The sequence below is a fragment of the Lentinus tigrinus genome (genome assembly GCF_003813185.1).
Source record: "Lentinus tigrinus ALCF2SS1-7 unplaced genomic scaffold L226scaffold_2, whole genome shotgun sequence".
Taxonomy (NCBI): Eukaryota; Fungi; Basidiomycota; class Agaricomycetes; order Polyporales; family Polyporaceae; genus Lentinus; species Lentinus tigrinus.
Window position 1 is genome coordinate 1,996,909 of NW_027137911.1, and position 23,695 is coordinate 2,020,603.

The following is a 23,695-nucleotide window of genomic DNA, read 5'->3' on the forward strand; positions in this document are numbered from 1 at the left end:
CATTTCCGCTTAAGTGGTTCTGCTTTCTAGAGCTTCCTACGCTGAAGGGGTTCCACTGTTCTAATACTATGTGACCTTTTTCCCAAGCGACAGGTTTATTTCTTATTTACGGATTGTTTCATTTACTTAGACTTGTTAATTTATTCATTCTCCCCTTATTACCATTCAGGCTCAGATAATATATTATCAGCTACAATCGGTCAAGTAGTCCGGCATTCAAGTGAGATGGTTCACGCCCATGCAACAGACAACCAATGAAGTGATTCTTCAAAAAGCTGAAGTGGTTCTTCATAACACTTAAGCAGTTCTTCGTAACACTTAAGCGGTTCTTCGTAACACTTAAGCGGTTCTTCGTAACACTTAAGCGGTTCTTCATAACACTTAAGCCGTTCAAGCACTTCAATGAAGTGAGCAGCTTGTGGCGACCAGCTGTGACGACATCATGTATTGCATAAAAGAAGGAATTAAGTGAATGCATTAACTGAAGCGTACAGCGTGTCCCTGCAGAAGGACGACCATGGGGAGGCAAAGGGAGCGAGTGTCTCCGATAGTTATCAGGGATAAGATGCTCATAAGAAACTTTGTTACTTGTGATTGACGCCTGCTTCCGCCGGATTCCGGCTGATTCCGCCGGAAGGCGCACCATGGTTCAGGCAATCAGCTGTTTGACACCAGGTTATAAACTGTGGGAAAGTAGAGGTCTCTGTTGACCGTGTTACTTAGGAATTGTGGAAAAGTTCCGCAGGTCTACTACTGAACGCCAGGCGTCTCGCCGCTCTATCAGCGTACTGACAGTTTGATAGCTTCTCGCCGTCAAGTTTTACGCGGCAACGGTCAACTCTATGGCGGACGAGAGGACCGCATCGAACTTCACATGGTATAACTCCGCTATCCGGAACCGGCAGGATGTCAAGACTCTCACTAACATGATACAGGTGCGGCAGTGGTATCTCAACGAGGTTCGTCCTCATTTCCGCCGCCTCATCATTTGATTCTGACTCTAAATTTGTGGTACTTACTCTACAGGATGAGAGTGTTCCCCCTCAGACGCACCCAGTTGTCCGATGGTCAAAGCTCACTCCCTCCGTCCTTGCTTCTCGTGAGAAGCCGCTGCACCCCAACGACGACATCTTCGAGGACTGGCCTGCCCACGTTGACCCGAGGGCTGCGCCTTCGCACTCTGTCGAGGCTGCTCCCATGGCCTCGGATCGGACTTCAGCTTCGAGGACATGTACGGGTTGTTTGACCTCTCGTCGTCGAAGCTGTGGGAGATTCTTGCGGATGCGGACAACGGGCAGAGTGGGATGGACGACAATGAGCATGAGGGAGGACAGGTAAAGGATTAGCGAGAAGGACAAGGCGGACTCGGAGGCGGACGACGTACCACACTGGAATCTCTGACAAGCGCCCGGTTATTAACACTGAATTGTAACTGGTTAATAACTTTTGGACTGTTATCGACTCCCCGGTTAATAACGATTTGTAACCGCTGTTAAAAAGGCTGGGGCCTCTGAGTTAACAACTGTTAGTAAGAAAGTCGCCGACTTTCGTGCAGGACCCTATCTCTCTCGCATTCGATTCTGAGTGTTACACTTTCGCCCTTCGTACTACCCGACTTTGCAAGTTCTCAATCGCGCAACGGCCGCAGCGGTCTGTTCAACGCTACGTACACGATATACAAGATTAGTTAGCCATCAAAGAACTAGGACGCGCTCTCCTCTCCCATCCTCGGCATCGACATCTGGGAGCATGCCTTCTACTTCCAGTACTACAACGTCAAGGCCGATGTGAGTCGCCTTTCCCTCTCGCGCTAGCGCATGGGCTGACATGTTCGTGCAGTACTTGACGGCGATTTGGAACGTTATCAATTTCAAGGAGGTCGAGCGCCGCTGCGTCGATGCCGTCAAGTGCGCTTGAAGCCGATGCGCCGAGCCAGGGAGGAGCACATAAGTACTAACCTTGGGAGATCAGACTATGAGGAAGAGGAGGGGGGAGACGTCGCGCCGAGACGCGGGACGGACTTGGCTGCAGGATAGGTACGCCGTGGATAGGTGTGTGGGCGTGCTACTTTCAGTCTTTCACTTGTCATACGCACTGTTGTTCTGGCTTTTCTGCCCCCTTCTTGACTGTCTGCTCGTGCGTTCAAGATGGGCTCTCAAGATGCTCGGGAGATTCGTTAAAAGCGGTTGTCGCCATTGTCGCCACGTGTAGGCATACAGCTCGCCTTGAGTCGCCTCACTCTCGCGTGGTTACTCCCTGCAGCTCGCGACTGGCGATGTTTGACGATGACATGGGGTATGTAGTGAATTATGTATAGCTGAGGCTCTTCGTTTCTAGTACTAGTTTTACCGTCATGCGACGAGCACCCAAGATCTCAACCTCCACTCTGGTACGTCCAGTCCCCGTCTCCGTCACTCCGCCCGCTACCCAAGAAAGTTATCCAGATGCCGACCGACTTCCACTGCACATTGCAGTCCGTTTCCTGACAGCATTAGGCCTGCCATTTGAGAATCACAAAAGACGGTGTTTGGCTCCGGGGGACGTTTCTCGCTATTCGGGTGTCCGCGCTGCGCTGGCCATGGCGGCCCTCTATGGTAATCACGGTGGATAGCACGTTGATGCGCCGCGGACGAACGAGAAATGTCGACTTGCAGGATTCATGCCCGCCTGCGCTCTGAGGTTCGGACCGCCAGCGGCACAGATGGAAACTGGGAGGTGACGCCGTTGCGGTCACAGTGGACAGGCTCCCCGCCATGGTTGGAAAAACGAGGATGACGATTCACTCGCAGGATTCTTGCCCATGTTCTCAGAATAGACTCCGTGGATCCGAGATTGAAGATGATAGGTTCGCTGGTTGGCACGCAGGTGCATACAGAGGTGAGTCCCGGAGTGTGGCGACTGGATGCTTGACTTGATCCTTTTCCATGCAGCAAGCGTACGTTGGTGACCCGATCCCGTACAACGTGCAGGTTGGCGACGCACCTCCCGTACGAGTGACATCCTCGTGTGGCCGTGTGTGGACTATCTGCCTTCCTGTTGTACTTGCGCTTCGATCTGCATTCAGTTGCCACGAACGAAGAGGAATTTTCCACTTTATCGCGAAGCACCACGTCTTATCAAGGAACTCCGGATGCCCGACGCCCATCCCTCAAGTACGTACGCGTACATCACAGCGTGCACGTGTCTGTGCCTCAGGACGATCCCTGTGCGCGAGGTATTCATGCTCCACAGGATGATTCATCGTCGGCGAAATGTGCGTGCTTCTGCCTAACGTTCGTGCACAGGGGTGCACAGAGTCTATTCATGGCGCTGAGGGATCTTCAGACATGTTCTCACAGGCATTGTGTGGGCAGAAAATTTACGTCTCAACGCGCCGTCGGCTTGTAGGCCTTCTGGCTGGGGGCTGCAGCGATGGAGTCGGACCGACGGTATTGGCACTAGGAACTGTCAGTCAACATCGACGTTGCGGCGCAACTGACGCATCGCTCTGTGCCTGTGCATTGTGTTCAATGCGACAATATCCACGTGTGTTCTGAGGGCCTCGTCTTAGGCAGATATCACATTCTAAAACCTTCCAAAGGTACGGTACACGCCTGGCTGGGTCACTCTAGCGAATATGCGCCTCAGGTGCTGGCGAGATAACTGTTGCGAACATCCCGTGGAGTTACCGGTGAGTACATGCTGTTGTGACTGGGCTCACATACCGATCTTCGTCAGCTTATCCTGATACTCAGGCTTCGCGCAAGCTCCGGTATGGTGAAACGCGTCCCTCTTCATATCACCCACGCTGCCGGCGATACGGCTGTCTGTCCTCGCAGCGCCCCCGCCTGCCCAGCGTCGTCGATGCCCCGACGTATGTAGCCAGGACCCATCATCACCGAAGTGCGGGGTAGTGATAGACTACAGCATTCTCGATGAGGAAGAATTCTCTTCCCGGGGTAGCGACTACGATGGTGTGGAGTTCAATAGAGCGCTCCCACCCGAGAGCACGTTTCCGGACGCCAAGAACCCGCCCGTACGCCCCCACGACCCAGCACAACCACCGATCTTTCTCCGTACTCCATTCCATCCTGGCCTCATGACCTCTCTTGACGATCCCACAAAGGCACGACATCCTCTGCTGTGGGGCTGTCGGCAGAGCTTCCAAGCTTCGACGATAGGAACAGGCAGTTAGGTTGCGCACCTGCACCGACAGCCTTTGAATGCTGGCGTCTGCGCTTGGTGTGTGGCCACACCTTTCCCGCAGGCCGCATAGATAATTGCCGCCGAGCAGATACCCCGGAGTTTCCATGGATCAGTACGAGAATGTCTACGCCACCCCGGGTTCCGCTGTGCGTTGCGATTGAATGCCTCGTTTCGCAAACGGGTTTAGCACCGCGAATCTCTTAGAGCATATAAAGCGCAAGTCGAGTGCGGGGATAGGGCGTCCTCCTTTGCGTACCGGCCTCCCGCACACCTTGCCCTGTGGACGATAACGGCCGACCGTGACGACAACATGGCAATCGGTGCTGGCGGAGACGACGTGCTCGTGAACCGGATGGTGCAGCAGGACAAGGTGCCGTGGTACAGAAAGCGCAATCTGCGCCTGCTGTACCTTCTCATGTTCCCGACGTGTATCGGGATCGAAATGACTAGCGGGTGAGTTTCGTGAACCTCATCTAGCGCAGGCCCACGTACTCAGAGAGTCGTTCGTGCGACAGGTTCGACTCGTCGATGATGAACGGCTTGCAGGCCGTGCCCACTTGGGATGCTTGTGAGTGACCGAAGCAAAATCGTCAAAGACGTTCGTTTGAATCAGGGGGCTATTAGTCTTCAACCATCCCAGATCGACGATCCTGGGTCTCCTCTCTGCCCTCTACTCCCTTGGTTCGATATGCTCCCTTCCGTTCGTCCCTCTCGTCACGGATAGGTGGGGGCGCAGGTTCGCTATCGCGTTTGGCAGTGTTATCATGATCATTGGTGCTGTGTTGCAGACGGCATCACAAGACTGTGCGTGCCCATATCTATCTCTGGAGCCCATTCTTTGATTGACCTACTGCTGCTTTTTATGTAGTTGCCATGTTCGTCATCGCCCGCTTCTTGCTCGGCTTTGGCATTCCCTTCGCCATCGTCGGAGCATCCTCTATGATCGGAGAGCTTGCGTACCCGAAGGAGCGTGCCCGCATAGGCTCTCTCTTCAATGCCTCGTGGTTCATCGGCGCAATCGTCGCAGCCGGAGTGACCCTCGGCACCTTTGAGATGCCCACCAACTGGGGCTGGCGCATTCCCTCCCTTCTGCAAGTCATCCCCTCCCTCCTCCAGATCGTCTTCATCTGGTTCCTCCCGGAGTCCCCTCGTTGGCTCGTTTCGAAAGGCCGCGGAGAAGAAGCGTACGCGGTCCTCGCCAAGTACCACGCCGAAGGCGACCTCAACTCCGAGTTCGTCAAACTCGAGTACGCTGAGATCGAGAAGACGCTCGAGCTCGAGAAGGAGCAGGCGAATCGGAGCTCCTGGCGCCAGCTCGTCGCCTCCCCGGGGATGCGCCGGCGGCTGCTCATCTGCTCGTTCTTGGGGCTTGCGACGCAGTGGAGCGGGAACGGGCTCACGTCGTACTTCCTCGCGCGCATCCTGGACAACGTCGGCATCCACGACGACCGCACGAAGAACCTGATCAACCTCGCGATGACGTGCTGGGGCTTCGTGAACGCGACGGCGCTCGCGCTGACGGTGACCAAGTTTAGGCGGCGCACGATGTATCTGACGTGCACGATCTCGCTCACGCTCATCTTCACCGGGTGGACGATCGCGAGTGCGCGGTATGAGATGACGGGCTCCCAGGCAGCGTCTCGTGCGGTCATTGCGTTCATCTTTCTCTACAGTCCAGCGTACAATATTGGCTACAATGCTCTCACTTATAGTGCGTATCCCGGCATGAGTATCGGGGATGTGCATGTGCTCATGAGATCTCTCCGTGTGCAGCATTCCTCGTCGAGCTGTTCCCCTTCCATGCCCGTGCGAAGGGTATCGCCGTGTTCCAGTGGTGGGGCCGCGCTGCTGGATTCTTCAACCAGTTCGTTAACCCGATTGGGATCAACAACGCCGGATGGAAGTACTACATCAGCTACTGCGTCTTCCTCCTCTTCGAGGTCATCTTCGTGTGGTTCCTCTTCCCTGAGACATCCAACCGGACACTCGAGGAGCTCGCTTTCCGTGCGTGTTTCTTGCTTGCACCTCCCAGTTTCAGAGCCGTTTCGCTGATGCTTGATGTGGCCCCGGCGCAGTGTTCGAGGGCGACAAGATCCGCGCAGAGCAGCAGAAGCGTATCGAGGAGGATATCAACAATGCGCCCATTCCCGAGAATGCGAGCGACAAGGGGAGCGCGCTTTATGTCGAGGACAGGGATATCTAAGAATACAACATTCACGACTCATCTACGTGTCATACTACTGCGTTTACAAACATACACCAGCGCGCAAGGCTTCTATTATCTAAGGAGTTGAGCGTTCCCAATTCTTCTAGCGTCCCTGATGGCTGTACGCCGGTCCTTCTATTCCTGATCGATGTCCTCCGGCATTCTCCTCAACGCCCGGAGGTACTCTCGGTAGTACTGCTCCGTGATCTGCGAATCGGCCGTTATGCGATCCAGCTTCCCCTCGGCCCGCAATCGATGTGTCTCCCACCGCTGCTCATCGTTCACCTCCAGCATGTCGTGTAGCGCAGGTACGAACGGCGCGAATCCGCGGCTGCACGAGGAAGCCCGGCTGTCGACGCTCCCGTCCGAGTCCTCCGCTTCCTCCGCGAAGCCCTTGATCATGTCCCGGACCTGCTGGCGGTTCTGCCACAGCTGGAACGGGCTTTGGGTGGAGAGAAGGGCGAGCAGCTCCTGCTCGGTCGTGTCCGATTGCCCTTCTGTGGATATGCGTTTCAAGAGGGCTCGGAGGGTCACGATGGTGAAGGAGCTGAGGTCGTCGGTTACGGTGTGGGTGAGCGGTCTCCTCTGTATCAGGTCGTCCAGTAGGCGCGTGGGTATAAACTGAATCTCATCTGCGAGAGGCGCACGACTCTGATTCGTTCCAAGAGTCAGACCTTTAGAAATATGGTTCAAGGACGGTGGGTACCTACCGATGCAACCGAGGACGCAACAGAGCTCGGCATTTTGGTATCGGGGAGGGACGTGTAGCATGGTAGGCGAAGATTTCAGCCAGACTTATAGTGCATGGAAACCTGGACAGATGAGGGCATAATGTCGACTTGACGTAAGCCTATGGACGTCGCGTCCCTCCTCGGTCTCAAGCTGGGAGGTGCCAGAGTCCGCCTAGCATCGGCGACCATGCATGCAGACCCTCGGAGCGCGTCAAATCTGTCAACATGTAACAGGTTAACTGAAAGTGGGGTGACGATCTCTATACATGCTGTAATGCCCTCACGCCGGAGAGGAGAGTGGCAGAAGTGGTCAGACTGTGAATTTCTCGATTAGGTAGAAAGGCCAAGCTCGCGCGATTGAAAGTACAGCTTGCGTATTTCAATTGCTACTAGAAGATCCGGTCGGAATGTGTCTTCGTGTCAAGGTGTGTATTAATTGCGCCGTTGTTGATGAAGCAGTGCATGCGGTACATGGCCAGCCACCGACGCGTTCCACTGCAAATCCTCTTCACACGTGACCGTGCTGCGGTTTATCACAATACTCCACGTTCGACAGCAACGACCAGCTAGTGCAGACACCAGTCCAACAGATATGGCTCCGTGAGCGCGACAAGCAAGTCGTCGACAGCAGTGGCAGGTGGCAGGTCGATGAGACAGCCGATGTCCGCTTGCTGGACTGGGGCCGGATCCGTGAGCTGAAAGGAAGTGCCACCTTCGCCCGACAAGCCTCCAAACGCCGGGGTGCCTATCGTTAGAGGAAGTGAAGCGCGAGGTGATATCGAAGAGATAGCGTCGGAGTCATCCAGAGAAGCGCTGGCGAGCGTAGCGGCCGGGCTACTCATCAGAGTCTCTTCATATCTTCGTGAGTCCTTCGGCCGTCAGAGACGCTGGGTATAAGTCCTGTGAATGATAGTCGTGTAGCATATGACCTTCTGCACGAAATGAGAGCGTGCTAGTTGTGCAAGCAGAGGTCCTTATCGTACACCTATCAGATGCGTTCATGTCGCCCAATGCATTTACTTACCGCTACGAGAAGCAGAATATTAGCGCACTTCTTGGCGCACGACGTCGATCCTCAGGCGCGTGTCTTCACCTTCAATTCTGAGCGCATTTCTTCAACCCTCCATCGCATCCCTCCGAAGATCGGATCGCCAGAGGATGTGCTCTTGAATGGCACCAGTGGGTAGGGGCATCGCCCCGGTGATAGAGATCTATACATGGGTCTTGTTTCAGCCTCATATGGAGCCTTGGAGTACGAAAGTTAACATAACTTACCAACTTGACACACGTCCGCTGTCATGCTTGCCGCAAGACTGTTGGCACTTGTCCGTAGAATTTGATTTCAGGCGCACAGGACTAGAGCAAATTGCGTCGACCAAGAGATCAAAAAGCACCTTTGCAGTCAGAGCAATTCAAATAAGCTCAGTTGTCTGCTGGCAAAGGCGGCGAGCGAGCGAGCGAAGTGTGAGTCTGCGAGTTGACCATGGCGAAGTAAGTTGCGGGCGCTCGCACGAAGGCGCTGATAAAACCTGCGAGCGCATGGAGCTCGCCTTTCGTCTTCTCCCGCGTAATACCCAAACGCGAGCTTCAGCTTCATGTCCGCGAGATGCTCTGCTGGTATGTGCGGACCTTCGCCTGCGTCTTTGAGACGCATATGATCGACCAGCGCTCGAGGAGGAGGGGGTAAAGCGTGTGGAGTGGAGTGGGGGCGCTGTTTGTGGGAAGGAGGCAGGAAAAATCGTACGTTGCTTTGGGTCGATGTGCGCTGGTCCTGCGAACATTGATCAAACTGTGACAGCGTGGAAATTGTTGTGCAATGTGTATCGGAACCTCTGCTACATCCACAACCGCCGATGCATGAGAGATAGAAGACAATATATTCACGCTGCCTTTCGGTGAAATCGTCCTCTTCCTCTACGGTCCCCTGCTCGATCATTACTTGGGCCTCTCTCGTGGGCAGAAGGTATGTTTTATTATCTTGTGAATCTCGTCAGCCTGCTGAGTGCTGCAGAACTTCACCGGACGAAGAACTCGACGGTGTATCAGCGATGCTGAGCAACATTCGCCTACCCCTCGGCACGCTACCGAGTTGGGTCATCTGCTATGAGGGTGGTATCCTGCGCCGCAGCCAGCTACATCACGTCTCTGGCCACACAGAATCTAGTGCCTTCACCCCAGCGTGCCGACTTGCTGCCGAAGTACACCGACGACTAACTCGAACGGACGCTCCCCCACAATACATCGGTCACACTCTGCGCCCCGCGTCCCTCGAACGTTTACCCAAGTATCCTTCTCATCATGCAGAAGTTCGGACCGCTCTCCATGGTGGTGGTTTCTATCCCACTCATCATTGCGCCGTCGCCCCCGTGTACGACATGTTCAAGATGGCCACCATTCTGCTGATTTCCCCGGCGTCGTGTTCCCTCTCTCATCCCGCTCTCCCGGGCCGCAAAATCAGTCCTAGTGCGTTGGTAACCAGGGACGGTGTCGTCTTGAAGGCCGCCCCCGTAGAGCGCAATGTGGAGCCCGCAGCACCGCGTCTGACGATAGCACGTCTGCGGCCTTCAGTGACGTGCCCGCCAAGGGTATGGTTGTCCACATTGTTTTCTGGTCTTTCGGCTTCGAGTGCTGGGGTTTGACTCCGTCTTTGTCGTCTGCAACGTTTGCGTATCTGATATCTGATTCGTCGGGTCGTACTCTAACCCGAAGCGCCGTCAGCCGCAACCAGGGTGCAGTGGTATATGTGAGTTATCGTTGAACTTATGTACCTGCCAGCCTTCACTAGCTTCACTATTGGCGGCTATGTCACCGAGCTAGTAACCCTCTTTTCCATGTGATCGACCAGAATCGGGCTTGAATGCCTGCACGTTTGGCATGTATCTCATCCCACGCAAGCACGCACGATGTGCCAGACTTCTTATATCTGTAACAATTAGTTATTCCTTGGCGGCGGGTGGCGGCGGTCCGGAGGTAGCCGCGGACGATAGCTGACTGACCCCGTCACTCGGATTACCACCTGGCACCACTGTTCAACAAGGTGCGTATATCTGTACTGGTCTGTACTAGACTATGCTAACGGGATCCTCTGCTAAGAAATCTGTTCCCAGATGAACAACGACGTTTACCGAAGTACTCTCAAGTACTGCGCGTTCCTAACTTCGACCTCAATGCACATGCAAGAGACAAGCTACATGATAGCTGACCCTACCGGCAGACCGCTAGATGTCATGGCTGGGATTGGAGCGTAGGTCCTCCTTCAGATCGCATATGCTCGGTTGGTACACGCGCCCTAATGCTGTGATGACGTAGGTATCTTGTAGGGATTCGGCCACGAACAACGAACCTGGTTCCGATTCGGATAAGTGCTACGTGAACACTAATTGGAGTAAGTTCTTCGGCAATCTGCGGCATTAACACGCTAACAAATGAGCTATATAGTATCATGGCAGTCGCCAAATGCAAAGTTCTGCTGTCCTTGCACAGTGTTACTCGTGACCTGCCAGTTTCCCACAGAGTCGATAGACCCCCTGCAACTCTTGCATATTCCTGTTTACGCTGCCTCAGGTCGTCGAAGTTCGATTACTGCAGTCCCTCAGGCACCATCAAGCGTTGAATATCTCTTCTTCGAAGAAGCGACGCTTGGGAAGAGAGCCAAGCCACAACGGGAACGAGGCCCGGGGATGCCGGCATATGCATACAACTACTTACTGTATCGGGTCTGTCAAGATGGCCCAGTATCGCGCCGGCAGGACGATTGCGCCCCACACGACTCCAGCGATACGCTAATCGCATCTCGCCCGCCCATGCGATTGCCGCTCTCAATTATATTCTCATGCCTTCCTGTACTTGGTGTTATCGAGGCGAGTGCGAGTATATAACTCAATGCTTCGCCTCATGTCTCCGTGCCAGTCCCTCCCTCTCGCCCCACACCATTCTCTGGCACTAGGCTTTCTGTCTCCGCCGCTAGGCCCGGCAAGCCGTCACAATGTCCGCCTCGAAACTACAAGATGACCGGGACAGCATTGCGAAGGACCGCGTCGACTCGGTCGCGAGTCCCGCACCGCTACAGGGTGCTCGGATCGAGGAGACCATCTACAACGCCGAGCTCAAGGAGGCCATCGACAATACGAGGCTCGACCCATTCAGTAGGCGGGCCATCTCGCTCTACTTCATTTGCATCGTCGGCTTTCTCAACGCCGTGTCATCTGGTGTGTGGAGCACATGATACCGTTCGCGCCTCTCCATCTGTCGTCTGACCTAACTTTACTTGGCAGGTTTCGACGGGTCGCTCATGGGTGGGATCAACGCCATGCCCCAATACCTGAACTTTTTCGGTTACAAGGAGGTCGGTGCGAGCACTGGTATCGGTAAGCCCGCTGTCGTACATTCCCCGAGCGCACTCTCATCGAGCGCCGCGTCATCTCACAGTCTTCCTCATCTATGTCGCTGGTAACTGCGCCGGTGCATTCTTTGCCGGGCCGGCGACCGAGCGTTTCGGGCGTCGTGCAGGGATGTTCATTGGAGGATCCATCGTACTCCTCGGTGCGTCTATTGTCACGGCTGCCCAGAACCGGTCGATGTTCTTGGGTGGTCGCTTCACGCTCGGTTTCGGGATCGCAATCAGCACCACTGCCGCCCCGACGTGGGTAACGGAGCTGGCGCCCGCTCACTGGCGGGGTCGTCTCGGGGCCATGTACAACAGTGAGTATTGCACCCAAGTTTTGCTACACCGCGTTGCTGAAGAGTGGTGCTATTGCAGGCTGCTTCTTCATTGGGTCAATCCCTGCGACCGGTGTCATGGTCGGTACGCAGGAGATGAACAGCACCTGGGCCTGGCGTCTTCCCCTCATCCTTCAGGTAAGCCCCAAGAGCGGTCCCACACGGTTCACGGCCTCTGATACCGTATGTGTATTTTGCTGCTCTCTATACCAGGTAGTCCCTCCAACGATCGTGATGACCTGCATCTTGTTCTGTCCCGAGTCACCCCGCTGGCTCGTCTCGCGCGGTAGGGTTGATGAGGCGCGTGCGGTCATGATCAAGTATCACTCGAACGATGGAAAGACGAATCCGCTCATCGAGCTTCAGTTGCGCGAGTTCCAGGAGATGATTGAAGTACGGAAGATGGAGCCCGTATGGGATTACTCCGCCCTTGTCGAGACCGCCAACGCGCGCTGGCGGCTTCTCGCGCTTTCACTGATGTGTATCAACGGCCAGCTCGCTGGGAACGGTGTACGTGAACATTCCTGAGTAACACGATCCACTCCGCTGACGGTCCGGATCCAGTTGATCACGTACTTCCTCCCGACTGTCTTCAAGAACGCGGGCGTAACCTCGACGCACACGCAGCTCGTATACAACTTCGTGAACAACATCCTCTCCGCGTTCGGCGCGTTCAGCGGTGCACTCGTCACCGACAGGTTGAACCGCCGTCCGCGCCTGTACATCGGCTCGTTCGTGCTTGCATCCATGCTCTCTATCGTTGCCGCGCTCTCTTCCAAGTACGGCCAGCCGGGGAACACGAACACAAATGGGGCGAACGCAACGATCACCTTCATCTTCCTCTTCGGTATCGTCTACGCATTTGTGTACACTCCGCTCCAGGCGCTGTACTGCGCCGAGGTCATGAGCCAGAAGATGCGGTCCAAGGGCATGGCCGGTGCGTCTTTCCCTTATCCCCTTACGTCGTTCCACGTCCGCACACGCTGACACCACTGGCATACTGTTCCCCGTCATCTTAGTGCACATCCTGATTTCGAACTGCGCGGGGTTCATCAACACGTTCGCAAACTCGGTCGGCCTCGAGCGCTGGGGCTACAAGTACTACTTCGTGTTCGTCGTCTGGAACGTCTGCGCGTGCATCCTCTGGTTCCTCTTCTGCGTCGAGACGCGCGGCCGCACGCTCGAGGAGCTCGACGAGGTGTTCAACCAGCCGTGGCCCGCGATGGCGTCCGCGCGCAAGCGTAAAGTCGTCATTAAGGAGGAGGGCGACCGTGAGATCGTGCAGGTGCTGGATGACGACAGTAAGGTGTCGTCTGCGTGAGTGGTACGTGAAGTGGAGTGGTGCGGGCTTCGATATGTGGTATGATTTTGTACGACTCCTACGGGTTTGGACATGACTCATGATGGGATGAATGTTCTTCGTGTATTCCTCATGTATCATAGTAATTGATTTCTTGCTTTCCCTTGGCCATCGTGCCGAAGACGCTGCATGCCTCTCGTTCACTAGCTCTGCAAGTCATCCATAAAGGCCCAGCTGAGTCCCGTTGCGTTCATAGTCAGTTCCATTCATTCTATACGTCGGTCGCACACCTAGTGCTGCAAGGCCGCCGCTGAATGTAACCCCCTGCAGCAGATGCACAGTGGTGGACTCGGACAGCATCCCCGCTGTTCACAGGGTCAACCATTGATGACGAGCCATCGAATGTGGAATCCGCGTAGCATGCGCATACTTAGCTATACAATACAGCCCGAGGAATAACAGCAAACATAATATCATGTAAATGTGCCAATAACTCAACACCGATAGCACAAGGCAATGAAATGACCAAGGACAGCACAGCAGAGTCGAGAGCATGCAAAGGACGGAAGCGGAAGCGGAGGCTGGTCGTCAACGAGTTACTCTCGTGGATCGTGAGCAGGAACAGACGTAAGCGAGTACGAGCCGGGAGGAGTAGATATCCGGTAAGATGTGGAGGTGTTATGGTGGATGCATGTAGGTATCGCATTGCGGAGAGTATGTTTGTGAGGTATCGCAGTAGTGTCGTATAGGGAGGGTGGCATAGAGTGGGTGGGTGTCGCGGTGGCACAGTGCCAGATCAAGTTCGGTTTTTGGTTTTTGGTCCCTGGTTTACGGCCGAGGGCTACGCATCGAGGCCCTCCTCGCGGAACCTCTGGCGCACACGCATAAGCGCATGCCCGAGCCAGTTCATCCCCTGGCCAATCTGGCCATCACCCCATGTCGTGTCCGGGTCCGAAAACACCAGGTCCGCATTGCTCGTCCCCATGAGCAGCGCCCGCAATTGCGGGTGCTGGATGAACTTCTGATACAGCACCTCCTCCATCTGTCACGTGATCCCGGCCGCAATCAGCTCCCTTATTCCCTAGACCAACTCAGAAAGAGAAAAAGAGAAACGACGCACCATCTCCAACGCGACGGACTCCCAGTCCTGCTTCCAATACTCCCTCATCCCCGCCGCGACGGCGACCGCCTCCTCCGGGGTGCCGCAGTTCCTGATCTGCTCCGCCAAGTCCGGCCTGTGCGGCAAAAACTTCATCGCCTCCAGCAAATGCATGCCCGTCGGGTAGCTCTTGTGCTGGTAGTGCACCCGGTGCGGCGACAAGTGCAGCAGGCTCTCGTAGTCGCTCCCCCGCGAGATCTTGATCACGGGCGGCGCAGGCTGCGGCGTGGGCATGCGCGGGGCACCACCCCCGGGCTGAGGCGTCGGCATCCGTGCAGGGCCTGGGGACTGCAGGACGGGGATGGGCGTGGGCGTGGGTCCGGGCGGGACACCCTGGCCGTGGACAAAAGAGGGAGGGTAGTTGACACCTGGAGGTATGACGGGCGGGGGAGGGTTTGCTGCCCCAGCAGCGGGCGTGGCCGCCGGGACGTACCCTGGGGGAGGAACGACGCCAGGACCCGGGGCGACATTAGGTATGGGCATACCAGGCATTCCTGGCGGGTTGTAGATGAGTTGTGTGCTCCCGTCGGGCATGTGCTGCACGATCGGGTAGATGGCCGTCGACGTGCCCCCGGCAAACGTCTGCCCGGGAACCCCGCTGTGTCCGGGAGGCGACGGCGCGTCGAAGTCGTCCTCGGACCTGCGCGAGCCCGCACCGAGACGGTGGCTAAGGGAGCGGAAGAGACCCTTGCGCTTCTTCTCCTTGCTCGAGCGCGTACCCTGGGTATGGCTATGATGGTGGTGGTGTTGGTGTACCGGTGCACCACCGATATTGACCGCCCCGACGGTGTGTATGGCAGCCGCACCACCCAAGATCGCGTTCTCGTCGATGGGCTTCCGGAGTTCGCGCAGCACTCGCGCATATGGTGACTCCTGGAAGATGTCGCGTGGCGGTCGAGGGAGCGGGTTGTGACTCCGCTGGATAGGCTCGAACGGGCGCGGGCGGATCGTCTCTGGCTCAGGCTGCTGCTGCTGGTGATGCTGGTGATGCTGGTGGTGGTGACCATCCATCGATCCGCCCATGCCCATGCCAAACTCCTGCGGCACGAACCCCGGCGGGTGCTGGAACTGCCCACCACCGGGGTACGGCGGAATGACGGGCGGATCGTCGTCGTCGTCGAACGGCGACTGATGCCGGAACACGGGTGAAGACTCTGTCCGGCGGTGGTGGCCTGTACGCCGCAGCGCAGGGGCGGGCGTGCGATTCCGGCTCCGTACGGGGTCGTATGGGCCGTACTGCCCGGGCGCAAGCCGGGGCTGCAGCCGCTCACGCGCGTCGGGCGTGAGGTTGTCCGTGAGGTCGTCATCCGACGACGGGGAGTCGTATTGCCTCGGGGCGACGTACGGGGTGCCCATCCGCCCATGTCGCGAGGTCGGGATGGGCGGGATGACTGGGGCATCCGGATCGATGGCGGGCTCGGGCATGTTCATGGGCGGATTCGGAAAGGGGTTGCCTACAGTTGGGATCGCGCCGTTCATGCCTGGGACGACGGGGTTCATTCCGGGTTGCATATGCGGTTGGGGGAAGGCAAGGTGTTGATTACCGGACATGTACTGAGCATCTGTGTGTGATAAGCGCTCAGATGCGTATTGGAGAGAAGAGAGGTCAAGAGACCTGGAAAGAGACTATTCTTGCAGCAGGCTCCACGCAGGCTCCCGACATCGGGCGAGACCCGATGATAATCCCACAAGCCTCTCAGTGCTCACGTGGAGGGCGGAGACGAGGTTAGTGGATGTGGATGTTGGAAAGCGGAATATTCCTAGTCAACCATACTTCCAGTACCACTACTTCGCCCCTCTAGGGTCCGTACAGCGATCTGGGCTCGAACAGGTATCGCGCGCGTAAGTGTGGGTTCAGTTCAGTTTTCTGCCTGTTTCGCTCAACTGACCAGGGGCCATTTGGCATCCGCGCACTCTCCCACTTCGAACCATCCAAGTTCTGTACCAAGCAGACAGAAACATAGCCATAGACTGATCTCGAAAACAAAATAGGTCCACGGCGTCGCAACGCACGGCTCCACGTGTGGAGCGCGAGGTCCCACAGAGGATTCGTGGATCATAGGAACGCAGAACCAACTGCTAACGCATTCATCACTCATGTATGCCGAACATTGCCATCCACGACCGCGATGTATGCACATGCGCACAGGGACGAGTGAAAGCGGAAGCGGTCGACCAGACAGAGACGGCGGAAATGCGCTCGTCAGCAGGCGCACTTCCACTCCCACTCCCACTCCCACTTCCACTTCTCACTGGTCGTGCAGGCACCCAGCTGCGAGGATCCATCTCGCGTTCGCGGGACACAGAACGCCGTGCCAACTGTCCCGGGCCGCGCCGCTCTGCGACCAGCGTCCATCGTCGCGAGCTGAATGACCAGCGCCACGCAGCCTGCTGAGAGACCTGCCCGTCTACCTGCCCAGTGGGCCCGTCTTCCGTCCTTCACATGCACAGCGGGAGTCCGCCCGGATGTGACTGCCTTGATGGGCACCAACGACCGTGACCTACACGCGACCTTGCACAGCTGCCAGTACTAGCGCAGCGCACGCGACAGGCAGCCGCACGTTGCGCGTCGGTTACCGAGCACCCCCACACGGGTGGCGAGAACTGGTGGGCGGACACGGGATCGGGCAAGCGCGAGGAAAGCGGGAGGCTCGACGCATGACCGGGAGGGGAGAAGACAGACTTGCGGTGCAAGTGCCCGCCGGCCAAGCTTGTGGATTCCCACTCCCTGCGTGACCGTCTGCGCGAATCGAAAACTCTCTCTCTCTCCGCGGTTTCCGCCCAGTGGGGCTCGCCGATAAGATGAAGTTTCGCCCGCGCAGCGCCAACCCCGCATCCAAACACTCATAATCTCATCGCAAGGAAGATTCACGAAGACGAACACAAACACGAACACGAAATTGGCCACAAACACGAACACGAACACGGAAAGAAAAAGAAAAAGACGCACTCGTATAATGCCCCTGGTACGGCACCTGCGGCATCTGCCACGGATGCTGCTGCTGCAGCCCCCCACCCCCATACTCGCTCTCCTCATCGACATACTCCTGGTCGTATTTGCTCCTCTTCCCGCGCGTCGTGTAGCCCCGTTTCGCGAAACTTCGGTCTTGTGAGTACGCGCGCGGGCGTCCCCCGGGGCCGTGCCCGTTTGCGCGGCTCGGGTTGTTGCCCATGAGTTTCTGTTGGACGGTAGACGGTAGACGATCAGAGGTTTGATCGTGCGGGGTACGGGGTGCGGGGTGCGAGTTAATAGAAGACAGAAGGTATCCAGATAGTAGACAGTAGATAGCGGGGTGGCGTCAGGATCTAGAGGGTATCACAGACACAGACACAGACACAGAGAAGAAGCAGAGAGAGGGGCGCATGCACACGGGCCTATATCGCTCAGACTCAGAGCGACATGATGATGAAGGCCATCGCAGCGAGAGGCGAGATCACCTCGACTCGGACGGACGCCACGCCTGCCCCAGACTCGGAGTCAGTGCGCGGCGAGAATTCTGAACCTCGAGGCCGCCACGTGGTGAGGTGATCCCGTGACCGCGACGCGTTCGCCTTTGTGGCGCTCAGACTCGGAGGGGGGAGGCTGAAAGCGGACGAGCCCTCCGACGCTTCGACTCGACATCATAGAGAGGACGGTGAAGTGAGGAGTCTGAGCAAGTGCAACAAACACTTACATCTACCCATGTGATACGGTACGTCCGCTTGTGCAGCCTCTTGACGCGCCAGCGTTCGACCGCGTCAGCCCGGATCCACCCAGGAAGAAGTCGACCTCGCCAGCTCGTGGTGTCCGCTCGAATACTGGGGCAGTCAATCGTCATGAGGCGGTATCTGAGTACAGAGAAACAGAGAAGACACAAGAGCACAAGCACAGGGGAAGCCTGAATCGACGCGCGGACGTATGTAGTTTATCTAACCCGCAGTTCAGCTCATACCGCATTCTTATCATCCCTGCGGAGCAGCTGAGCTGCCACATTGACCTAGGACAAGCATGCAAGGACATCCGGGACGATGCACGTAATGCACAAAATGCGTCCCCCGATCCAGCACACAGCACACAGCACACACTTCCAAATGTCGAACGTCGCAACGCAACCGCTTGCAGTACGCCAAACCGGCAGCAGGTACTCTTCTTGCCCGAACGGGCGACCTGGGCCACTCCCGCCATACGCGACGGCCACTTACGCAAAAGCGCAAGCTCGCGGCGCAGCCCGGGCCAATGTGTAATGTCCGATAGCGGAGGCACGATACGAGTACGAAGGACGTTGTTGCGTCTCGTCCTCGTCTCGTCCGCCGGCGGGTCGCACCTCCGTCCACCGTCCAGCTGCATGATGCATGATGCACGTACCGCTCGCTACTTTTGAATTGCCCCAAGCACCGTGCGTTCCTTCACGGATTCGGAGCGCGTCACACCAGCGGCAGGACTCGTACTTGGTGATGACGTCCTTGTCGTGAGGCGCGTAGACGCGTGGGGGGAGGGAGGGAGGGTGGGTGATGTTGTACATTTGCCGAGATGCGGGCTGTCCTCGGAGGCGGAGGTACGGTGCGGAGTACGTGCGAGTTGTTCTTCGCTCGCGATGACGCGCTGCGTACTATCGGAATGTGCCAACGCGTGTTCCCCGCGGCCTGCTAGCGTTCTGGCGGTGTGCGAGAGTCTACGGATAATTTGGATCGTGCTTAGCACAAAGCACTGCATATATCTATCCAGTGTGCCATTTCCAACAGCGAAATCACTTGTTACGGTGACCAAGCGGTGGTGAGAAACAGGGAAGACGAAGACTTGGGGAGAAAGCATGCTCACCTGGCCGCTGGCGAGGTCCACTTCCGGCAAGTGCACCGTATATTTTCTTGCGTCACCAGTTGGCGACCCGCGCGCCTGGACTCTGTGCAATGTGCGGCAAGTGCTGGACGGGGCCACCGCGGAGCGTGTCATACACCAGGCGGCCGACCTGAGTAGCAATACGCGTCTCCGGAGACGGACGTACAAAAGGACCGCACGCGCCGGTGACAACCATCTGCGCCAAGGCTAGCTTTGCCTGGCAGATGCGCAACTTGCCATGGGGAGGGGAGCATGGCATGTGCAGCGCCCGAGCAAGAGGCAGCTAACGTCACAAACCAGCGGCCCGACTGGTACTGTAGCTAGAGCACCGAGATAACGTGTCCATGCAGTAGAGTACGTGCAAGCCCCCGGTGAATTCCTTGTTCGCTCCCTACGTATGCGAGGCCATAACGCACGTGTCAGTGCGTGCTGCCCGTGGCTTGATGGCGTTTGTAGGGCGGAGGGTCCTAGAGCCTCGCGATGATTCGTATTGTGCACCAGCAACCCGATGGCTCGTTATGGCGACCAAGCGGCGGGAGAAGTCAGAACGCACCTCCGAAATGTGAGAACTGCAGGATAAGCATACTAACCCAGTGCATGCCGCCTCCGCCAAGCGGATATATATGGTACGAATATAGTCTGCCTCCACAAGAGTGCCGGCTTTGTTCCCGAACTGCTATTGTCTCGGTGTTCTTCTGTGACCGGCTGGCAATCTTGAGCCTCGACCTGGAATGCTCGACGGAGCCCGTCATGCACCAGTGTCCCGACATATGCCTGACGAGTCGCGTAGCGACGCGATACTAGCTGAACCAGGCGTGTCTTCGTAAGCAGAGAGACATCACAAGCAGCGACGAGAATCGCGCCAGGGGCCGGTGAAAGAGACCTCCGTTCACCATGCTCTGGGCGTATGTATTGTCCACGACCAGTGACCGCGTCTGAAGGTATGGCATTCCGTGAGATGAATTGTGCGGTGGTCGACGGAATGTGTCACGTACGGGCGGCCAAGTGCCAAGTGGGCGTATCGGAGGGGTCATCCCCGTTCTTGCTCCGCAGCTAGTGGAAGCTGGTCGTGTGCATGTCAGGGACTGGCGCGGAGCCGCGTCAATCAGGCAGGTCATGAGGGAGACCAGAGATACGCCGGAAGTGAACTTCAGCATTGCAAGTAGGGACTGGAGAGGCGACGAGATGTCAAGGGAGAGGTAGCTTGGCACGGGCCGCGAGTAGCGGAAGGTAGCTCGCAGAGCAGCACTTTTGTAACCACCTTGAGCTTCGCGAAGGACGGCGTTGGCTACGAAGTGGAGTGGAGTTTACGAGAGACCAGCTGGGAGTAGCGCGGCGATCGACGGCAGCGGTTGCGAGATGCTCGGGAATACGAATGCATCATTTGTCGGCAGAGGCATGGAAGGCCGAGACTGCGATGCATGCGCTCTTGTCGTGGTACCGACCTTCCAAATGGTCGTCGCTCGGGGAGCGCGTCTGTGACGCCAGCAGATCTAGAGGCTGCATCGCACGATTCCGACGCCTCCGCGTAGGCGGGAGATCGTGAAGGCCAGTGAGTATGCGACGCAGCTCGGACATTGTACCGGTTGAGATGTTCGGGCGAGGATGGTGGCGGAAGAGAAGAGGAAAGGTGCTGGTGAACGAGGTCTGCTTGAAAGGCAGGAGGAAGGGTTCTATATATAGCTTTGATTGGCGCGCAGAGGGATCGCCACAAAGGCGTCCCATATCGAGCGAGTCGTTCACGTTCCTCTGTGATATCATCATCGCTACCTCAGCTTCTCGCGACTGCTGCAGCTGCCATATGGTCCCGGTACTGCGCATGACGAGACATGCAAGCGACAGAGGGACAGCACGGGGGACGAGAGAGCTGGAAGAGTGGGACTGTGGGGATGTTCTGTTGAGAAGAGAGAAGCAGTCGCGAAGGACGTGCGCTGAGAAGGCCCAGGTAGAGACGGACATGGAGGAGACGATAAGAGATGCGAGGGACGGAGATGGTGCCTCCCAGTGACGTCTCCCTCTCGACCGCGCTCCTCACTGGCACCCCTCCGTCTCGCCCTGCCACCTGCTCCCGCTCACCAAGCTCTGACAGTGACAATATATCCTTTCTCCGCAGTTCTCCGAATCGAACGTCACGCCGCGCCTCTCAACTGCATAAATACCCCCGCCATGGGCTGCCTACCCTCCAAGCTACCCTTCTCCTCATCCAACTCCAAGCCCACCACCGCACACATGCAGAAGCTCCACCCTCTCACTCGCCCCGCCAAGTACCAAGGCGGCAAGGGCCCCTCCTTCTACGCCGCCTACGCTCGCGCTGCCCGCCGCTACGGCTTCGAGACCGGCCGCAACGCCGGTTTCGCAAAGCGCAACAACGTCGTCGTCAAGGTCAAGTCCAAGCACGACAAGGACACCGACCACGAGGTCCCCGCCGAGTCCATCCAGAACGGTGCGTTTGCCTTCTGTCACGTTTGCTTCCGTCAGGACACAGAAGGCGCTCATGCTGGAGCTCGTCCGGAATCTCTTGCTTATCAGAGTAAGTGCATACATGCGCCTATGACGTCCTTGCGGCCGCGTGCTGACCTCTGTTCCTGTCTCTAGCCTCGAGTACGTCGTTCCCGTCAAGATTGGCACCCCTGGCGTCACTCTCAACCTCGACTTCGACACCGGGTCCTCTGACCTCTGGGTGTGGAGGTGAGCACCCTCTCCCACTATCGGCCTACACGTTCCCTCATCACGAGCTCCCCAGCTCCGAGCTCGCCCACGCCTCCCGCTACAAGGGTCACAACGTCTACGACCCGAAGAAGTCTTCCACCGCCAAGAAGGCCAGCGGCTCCTGGAACATCAGTTACGGTGACGGCTCCTCGGCCTCCGGTAACGTCTACAACGAAACTGTCACTGTCGGCGACATCGCCATCCCCGGCCAGGCCGTTGAGCTCGCGGAGGAGCTCAGCCCCAGCTTCCTCCAGGATGGCGGCAACGACGGTCTCCTCGGTTTGGCCTGGCCTGCCATCAACACCGTCTCTCCCAAGCCTGTGGCAACTCCCGTCGAGAACATGATCAACAAGAAGCTGATCGACCCGGTGAGTTCGCGAAGATGGGTCACTATATGCGCGTGAGATACTCATTATCAGCGCAGCCGGTCTTCACCGTCAAGCTCGGTCGCGGAGACGAGGCTGGCTTCTACTCCTTCGGTGAGGAACCATATGGTCAACATCCTCTCTGCCATATCATGCTCACACCTCCTCCCCAGGCTTCATTGATACCTCGGTTACAACCGATGAGATCACGTACACGTCCGTCGATAAGTGAGTTCCATTCTTCTCTCATGCCACGGGTTCGTTCTGACACATCTCCAGCTATCAAGGCTTCTGGCAGGTGCCGTCGACCTCTTGGACGCTGAACGGCTCGACCAAGAACCGCTCCGGCAACACCACCATCCTTGACACTGGTACCACTCTCCTCCTCGTCTCTGACGATGTCGTCGACGAGCTCTATGGCGCTATCGAGGGCGCACAGTTCGACAATGAGCAGGGTGGATACAAGTTCCCATCGAGCGCCACCCTCCCGGACGTCTCGTTCGCGGTCGGTGACAAGCTCTACAAGGTACGTGGTCCTGCTCCCTGTAGCGCTTCGCCATACTGACTGATGCACGCTGTTCTCCAGGTCAGCGGCCAGGACCTTGCTTTCGCGGACGCTGGCGACGGCTTCGTCTTCGGTGGCATCCAGAGTCGCGGCAACCTCGACTTCGACATCTTCGGCGACATCTTCCTGAAGAACGTCTACGTCGTCTGTAAGTGTCCAGACTGGACATCGTCTCGAGGCGCATCACTGATACACTCTTTGCAGTCAACCAGGGAGAGACCACGGTTGGTCTCGCTCAGCGCACTGATTAGACGTTCTTTACATGCATATTTGCATACCCAATGGACTCATGGACTTGGAACTCTCGGATGTGGCTGTACCAGTTGATGAATGTGTGTTACGATGCTACGAACGTTTTGTTACGCTGTGTACGTACTCATGATGGACTGTTAACACATTGTTTGCATACCGAACGACGCTTGAAGGCGCTCTATGACGTAGCGACAGAACCTTGTTGCGACAGAGCGCGTAAGTAATCATAATCAAGCTTTTGAGACAGACATAAGTCCAATTAGAAAGCACTCAGAATATACCGGTTAGTACTCGAAACCATCCCTGCCACACTCGCTGAAACCAGCGTTCGACGCCCCATCCCTATCCCTGATACTCATAAACCATCAACCTCTGGAACCCGCCACAGTACTCGTTCCCCTCGCCCGGCGGGAGCGGGCACGTCGAGTTGCACTGGCTCTCATCCACACGCACCGCCCCGCTCGCGTACCCGACCGCACTACACTGGCAGTCCTGCGCGTCCTCGACGCCCGCCCACGGCATGCCGGCGTGCTGGCAGAAGTCGATGCACTGCGAGACGAGGTCGAGGTTCGTGGGGAAGGTGTGGTGCACGGTCGTTGGCGCGCCGGGGGGGAAGGCGGGCGTGCTGGGCGTGTCGAGGAAGCAGCCTTGGAGGGACCAGCCGCCGGGGGGGAGCGCGGGGGACTTG

The 23,695-nt window shown here is 57.1% G+C and overlaps 12 protein-coding genes across 12 annotated transcripts in view; 6 read left to right on the plus strand and 6 right to left on the minus strand.

Moving 5' to 3' along the window:
- The first annotated feature begins 833 nt into the window (after positions 1-833).
- Positions 834-2,324, plus strand: L226DRAFT_608637 (uncharacterized protein). Its single transcript, XM_067685950.1, has 4 exons — positions 834-959; positions 1,027-1,182; positions 1,707-1,787; positions 1,840-2,324. Exons 1-4 carry the CDS (start codon positions 843-845, stop codon positions 1,915-1,917), a joined length of 432 nt encoding a protein of 143 aa, XP_067541970.1. The 5' UTR covers positions 834-842; the 3' UTR covers positions 1,918-2,324.
- A 1,065-nt stretch (positions 2,325-3,389) lies between these two features.
- L226DRAFT_137042 (uncharacterized protein) lies at positions 3,390-4,271 on the plus strand. Its single transcript, XM_067672306.1, has 4 exons — positions 3,390-3,525; positions 3,581-3,670; positions 3,735-3,853; positions 3,907-4,271. Exons 2-4 carry the CDS (start codon positions 3,617-3,619, stop codon positions 4,172-4,174), a joined length of 441 nt encoding a protein of 146 aa, XP_067541971.1. The 5' UTR covers positions 3,390-3,525; positions 3,581-3,616; the 3' UTR covers positions 4,175-4,271.
- Positions 4,272-4,331: 60 nt separating this feature from the next.
- L226DRAFT_136976 (hexose transporter) lies at positions 4,332-6,457 on the plus strand. The gene is made up of 6 exons (XM_067672305.1): positions 4,332-4,638; positions 4,701-4,753; positions 4,810-4,989; positions 5,054-5,896; positions 5,959-6,189; positions 6,261-6,457. The coding sequence occupies exons 1-6, from the start codon at positions 4,496-4,498 to the stop codon at positions 6,386-6,388; spliced, it is 1,578 nt and encodes a 525-aa protein (XP_067541972.1). The 5' UTR covers positions 4,332-4,495; the 3' UTR covers positions 6,389-6,457.
- Positions 6,458-6,526: 69 nt separating this feature from the next.
- Positions 6,527-7,134, minus strand: L226DRAFT_566179 (uncharacterized protein; the record flags this gene model as incomplete). Its single annotated transcript, XM_067683874.1, has 2 exons — positions 6,527-7,042; positions 7,102-7,134. The coding sequence occupies 2 exons, from the start codon at positions 7,132-7,134 to the stop codon at positions 6,527-6,529; spliced, it is 549 nt and encodes a 182-aa protein (XP_067541973.1).
- Positions 7,135-8,966: 1,832 nt separating this feature from the next.
- Positions 8,967-9,935, plus strand: L226DRAFT_137048 (uncharacterized protein). Its single transcript, XM_067672307.1, has 2 exons — positions 8,967-9,085; positions 9,151-9,935. Exon 2 carries the CDS (start codon positions 9,171-9,173, stop codon positions 9,759-9,761), a length of 591 nt encoding a protein of 196 aa, XP_067541974.1. The 5' UTR covers positions 8,967-9,085; positions 9,151-9,170; the 3' UTR covers positions 9,762-9,935.
- A 1,172-nt stretch (positions 9,936-11,107) lies between these two features.
- On the plus strand, positions 11,108-13,162 carry L226DRAFT_452660 (general substrate transporter; the record flags this gene model as incomplete). Its single annotated transcript, XM_067675076.1, has 7 exons — positions 11,108-11,330; positions 11,397-11,489; positions 11,551-11,823; positions 11,882-11,979; positions 12,055-12,351; positions 12,406-12,778; positions 12,861-13,162. 7 exons carry the CDS (start codon positions 11,108-11,110, stop codon positions 13,160-13,162), a joined length of 1,659 nt encoding a protein of 552 aa, XP_067541975.1.
- A 383-nt stretch (positions 13,163-13,545) lies between these two features.
- L226DRAFT_529809 (uncharacterized protein) lies at positions 13,546-17,761 on the minus strand. Its single transcript, XM_067679693.1, has 3 exons — positions 17,251-17,761; positions 14,262-15,862; positions 13,546-14,183 (listed from the first exon to the last, which is right to left on the minus strand). The coding sequence occupies exons 1-3, from the start codon at positions 17,471-17,473 to the stop codon at positions 13,983-13,985; spliced, it is 2,025 nt and encodes a 674-aa protein (XP_067541976.1). The 5' UTR covers positions 17,474-17,761; the 3' UTR covers positions 13,546-13,982.
- Positions 17,762-18,051: 290 nt separating this feature from the next.
- Positions 18,052-18,750, minus strand: L226DRAFT_137151 (uncharacterized protein). Its single transcript, XM_067672308.1, has one exon. It carries the CDS (start codon positions 18,625-18,627, stop codon positions 18,115-18,117), a length of 513 nt encoding a protein of 170 aa, XP_067541977.1. The 5' UTR covers positions 18,628-18,750; the 3' UTR covers positions 18,052-18,114.
- A 32-nt stretch (positions 18,751-18,782) lies between these two features.
- On the minus strand, positions 18,783-19,634 carry L226DRAFT_529811 (uncharacterized protein). The gene is made up of 2 exons (XM_067679694.1): positions 19,099-19,634; positions 18,783-19,030 (listed from the first exon to the last, which is right to left on the minus strand). The coding sequence occupies exon 1, from the start codon at positions 19,373-19,375 to the stop codon at positions 19,151-19,153; it is 225 nt and encodes a 74-aa protein (XP_067541978.1). The 5' UTR covers positions 19,376-19,634; the 3' UTR covers positions 18,783-19,030; positions 19,099-19,150.
- A 170-nt stretch (positions 19,635-19,804) lies between these two features.
- L226DRAFT_529812 (uncharacterized protein) lies at positions 19,805-20,444 on the minus strand. Its single transcript, XM_067679695.1, has 2 exons — positions 20,112-20,444; positions 19,805-20,051 (listed from the first exon to the last, which is right to left on the minus strand). The coding sequence occupies exons 1-2, from the start codon at positions 20,271-20,273 to the stop codon at positions 19,917-19,919; spliced, it is 297 nt and encodes a 98-aa protein (XP_067541979.1). The 5' UTR covers positions 20,274-20,444; the 3' UTR covers positions 19,805-19,916.
- A 422-nt stretch (positions 20,445-20,866) lies between these two features.
- Positions 20,867-23,254, plus strand: L226DRAFT_529813 (acid protease). Its single transcript, XM_067679696.1, has 8 exons — positions 20,867-21,559; positions 21,711-21,804; positions 21,860-22,193; positions 22,250-22,304; positions 22,364-22,418; positions 22,470-22,716; positions 22,777-22,903; positions 22,960-23,254. Exons 1-8 carry the CDS (start codon positions 21,283-21,285, stop codon positions 23,004-23,006), a joined length of 1,236 nt encoding a protein of 411 aa, XP_067541980.1. The 5' UTR covers positions 20,867-21,282; the 3' UTR covers positions 23,007-23,254.
- A 70-nt stretch (positions 23,255-23,324) lies between these two features.
- The window catches only part of L226DRAFT_477970 (uncharacterized protein), a 1,162-nt gene continuing 791 nt past the window's right edge, over positions 23,325-23,695 (minus strand). Inside the window, exon 2 of the mRNA XM_067676774.1 lies at positions 23,325-23,691. Coding sequence (XP_067541981.1) covers positions 23,350-23,691 — 342 coding nt within the window. The 3' untranslated portion in view covers positions 23,325-23,349. The remainder of the gene's footprint in view (positions 23,692-23,695) is intronic.

Bases quoted from the DNA above. Each gene is read 5' to 3' on its own strand.
- L226DRAFT_608637 (XM_067685950.1), top strand. From the start codon at position 843: ATGGCGGACGAGAGGACCGCATCGAACTTCACATGGTATAACTCCGCT. The intron at 1,183-1,706 runs GTCGAGGCTGCT...TCAAAGAACTAG, and splicing joins GGGCTGCGCCTTCGCACTCT to GACGCGCTCTCCTCTCCCAT. The intron at 1,788-1,839 runs GTGAGTCGCCTT...ATGTTCGTGCAG, and splicing joins ACTACAACGTCAAGGCCGAT to TACTTGACGGCGATTTGGAA.
- L226DRAFT_137042 (XM_067672306.1), top strand. From the start codon at position 3,617: ATGCGCCTCAGGTGCTGGCGAGATAACTGTTGCGAACATCCCGTGGAG. The intron at 3,671-3,734 runs GTGAGTACATGC...CCTGATACTCAG, and splicing joins AACATCCCGTGGAGTTACCG to GCTTCGCGCAAGCTCCGGTA. The intron at 3,854-3,906 runs GTATGTAGCCAG...GATAGACTACAG, and splicing joins AGCGTCGTCGATGCCCCGAC to CATTCTCGATGAGGAAGAAT.
- L226DRAFT_136976 (XM_067672305.1), top strand. From the start codon at position 4,496: ATGGCAATCGGTGCTGGCGGAGACGACGTGCTCGTGAACCGGATGGTG. The intron at 4,990-5,053 runs GTGCGTGCCCAT...CTTTTTATGTAG, and splicing joins GCAGACGGCATCACAAGACT to TTGCCATGTTCGTCATCGCC. The intron at 6,190-6,260 runs GTGCGTGTTTCT...GCCCCGGCGCAG, and splicing joins ACTCGAGGAGCTCGCTTTCC to TGTTCGAGGGCGACAAGATC.
- L226DRAFT_137048 (XM_067672307.1), top strand. From the start codon at position 9,171: ATGCTGAGCAACATTCGCCTACCCCTCGGCACGCTACCGAGTTGGGTC.
- L226DRAFT_529809 (XM_067679693.1), bottom strand. From the start codon at position 17,473: ATGGGCAACAACCCGAGCCGCGCAAACGGGCACGGCCCCGGGGGACGC. The intron at 15,863-17,250 runs GTGCGTCTTTTT...TATCACACACAG, and splicing joins GTACCAGGGGCATTATACGA to ATGCTCAGTACATGTCCGGT. The intron at 14,184-14,261 runs GTGCGTCGTTTC...ATCACGTGACAG, and splicing joins AGTCCGTCGCGTTGGAGATG to ATGGAGGAGGTGCTGTATCA.
- L226DRAFT_137151 (XM_067672308.1), bottom strand. From the start codon at position 18,627: ATGCAGCTGGACGGTGGACGGAGGTGCGACCCGCCGGCGGACGAGACG.
- L226DRAFT_529811 (XM_067679694.1), bottom strand. From the start codon at position 19,375: ATGCCATGCTCCCCTCCCCATGGCAAGTTGCGCATCTGCCAGGCAAAG.
- L226DRAFT_529812 (XM_067679695.1), bottom strand. From the start codon at position 20,273: ATGCTGAAGTTCACTTCCGGCGTATCTCTGGTCTCCCTCATGACCTGC. The intron at 20,052-20,111 runs GTACGTGACACA...CCATACCTTCAG, and splicing joins CACTTGGCACTTGGCCGCCC to ACGCGGTCACTGGTCGTGGA.
- L226DRAFT_529813 (XM_067679696.1), top strand. From the start codon at position 21,283: ATGGGCTGCCTACCCTCCAAGCTACCCTTCTCCTCATCCAACTCCAAG. The intron at 21,805-21,859 runs GTGAGCACCCTC...CGAGCTCCCCAG, and splicing joins TCTGACCTCTGGGTGTGGAG to CTCCGAGCTCGCCCACGCCT. The intron at 22,419-22,469 runs GTGAGTTCCATT...ACACATCTCCAG, and splicing joins ACGTACACGTCCGTCGATAA to CTATCAAGGCTTCTGGCAGG.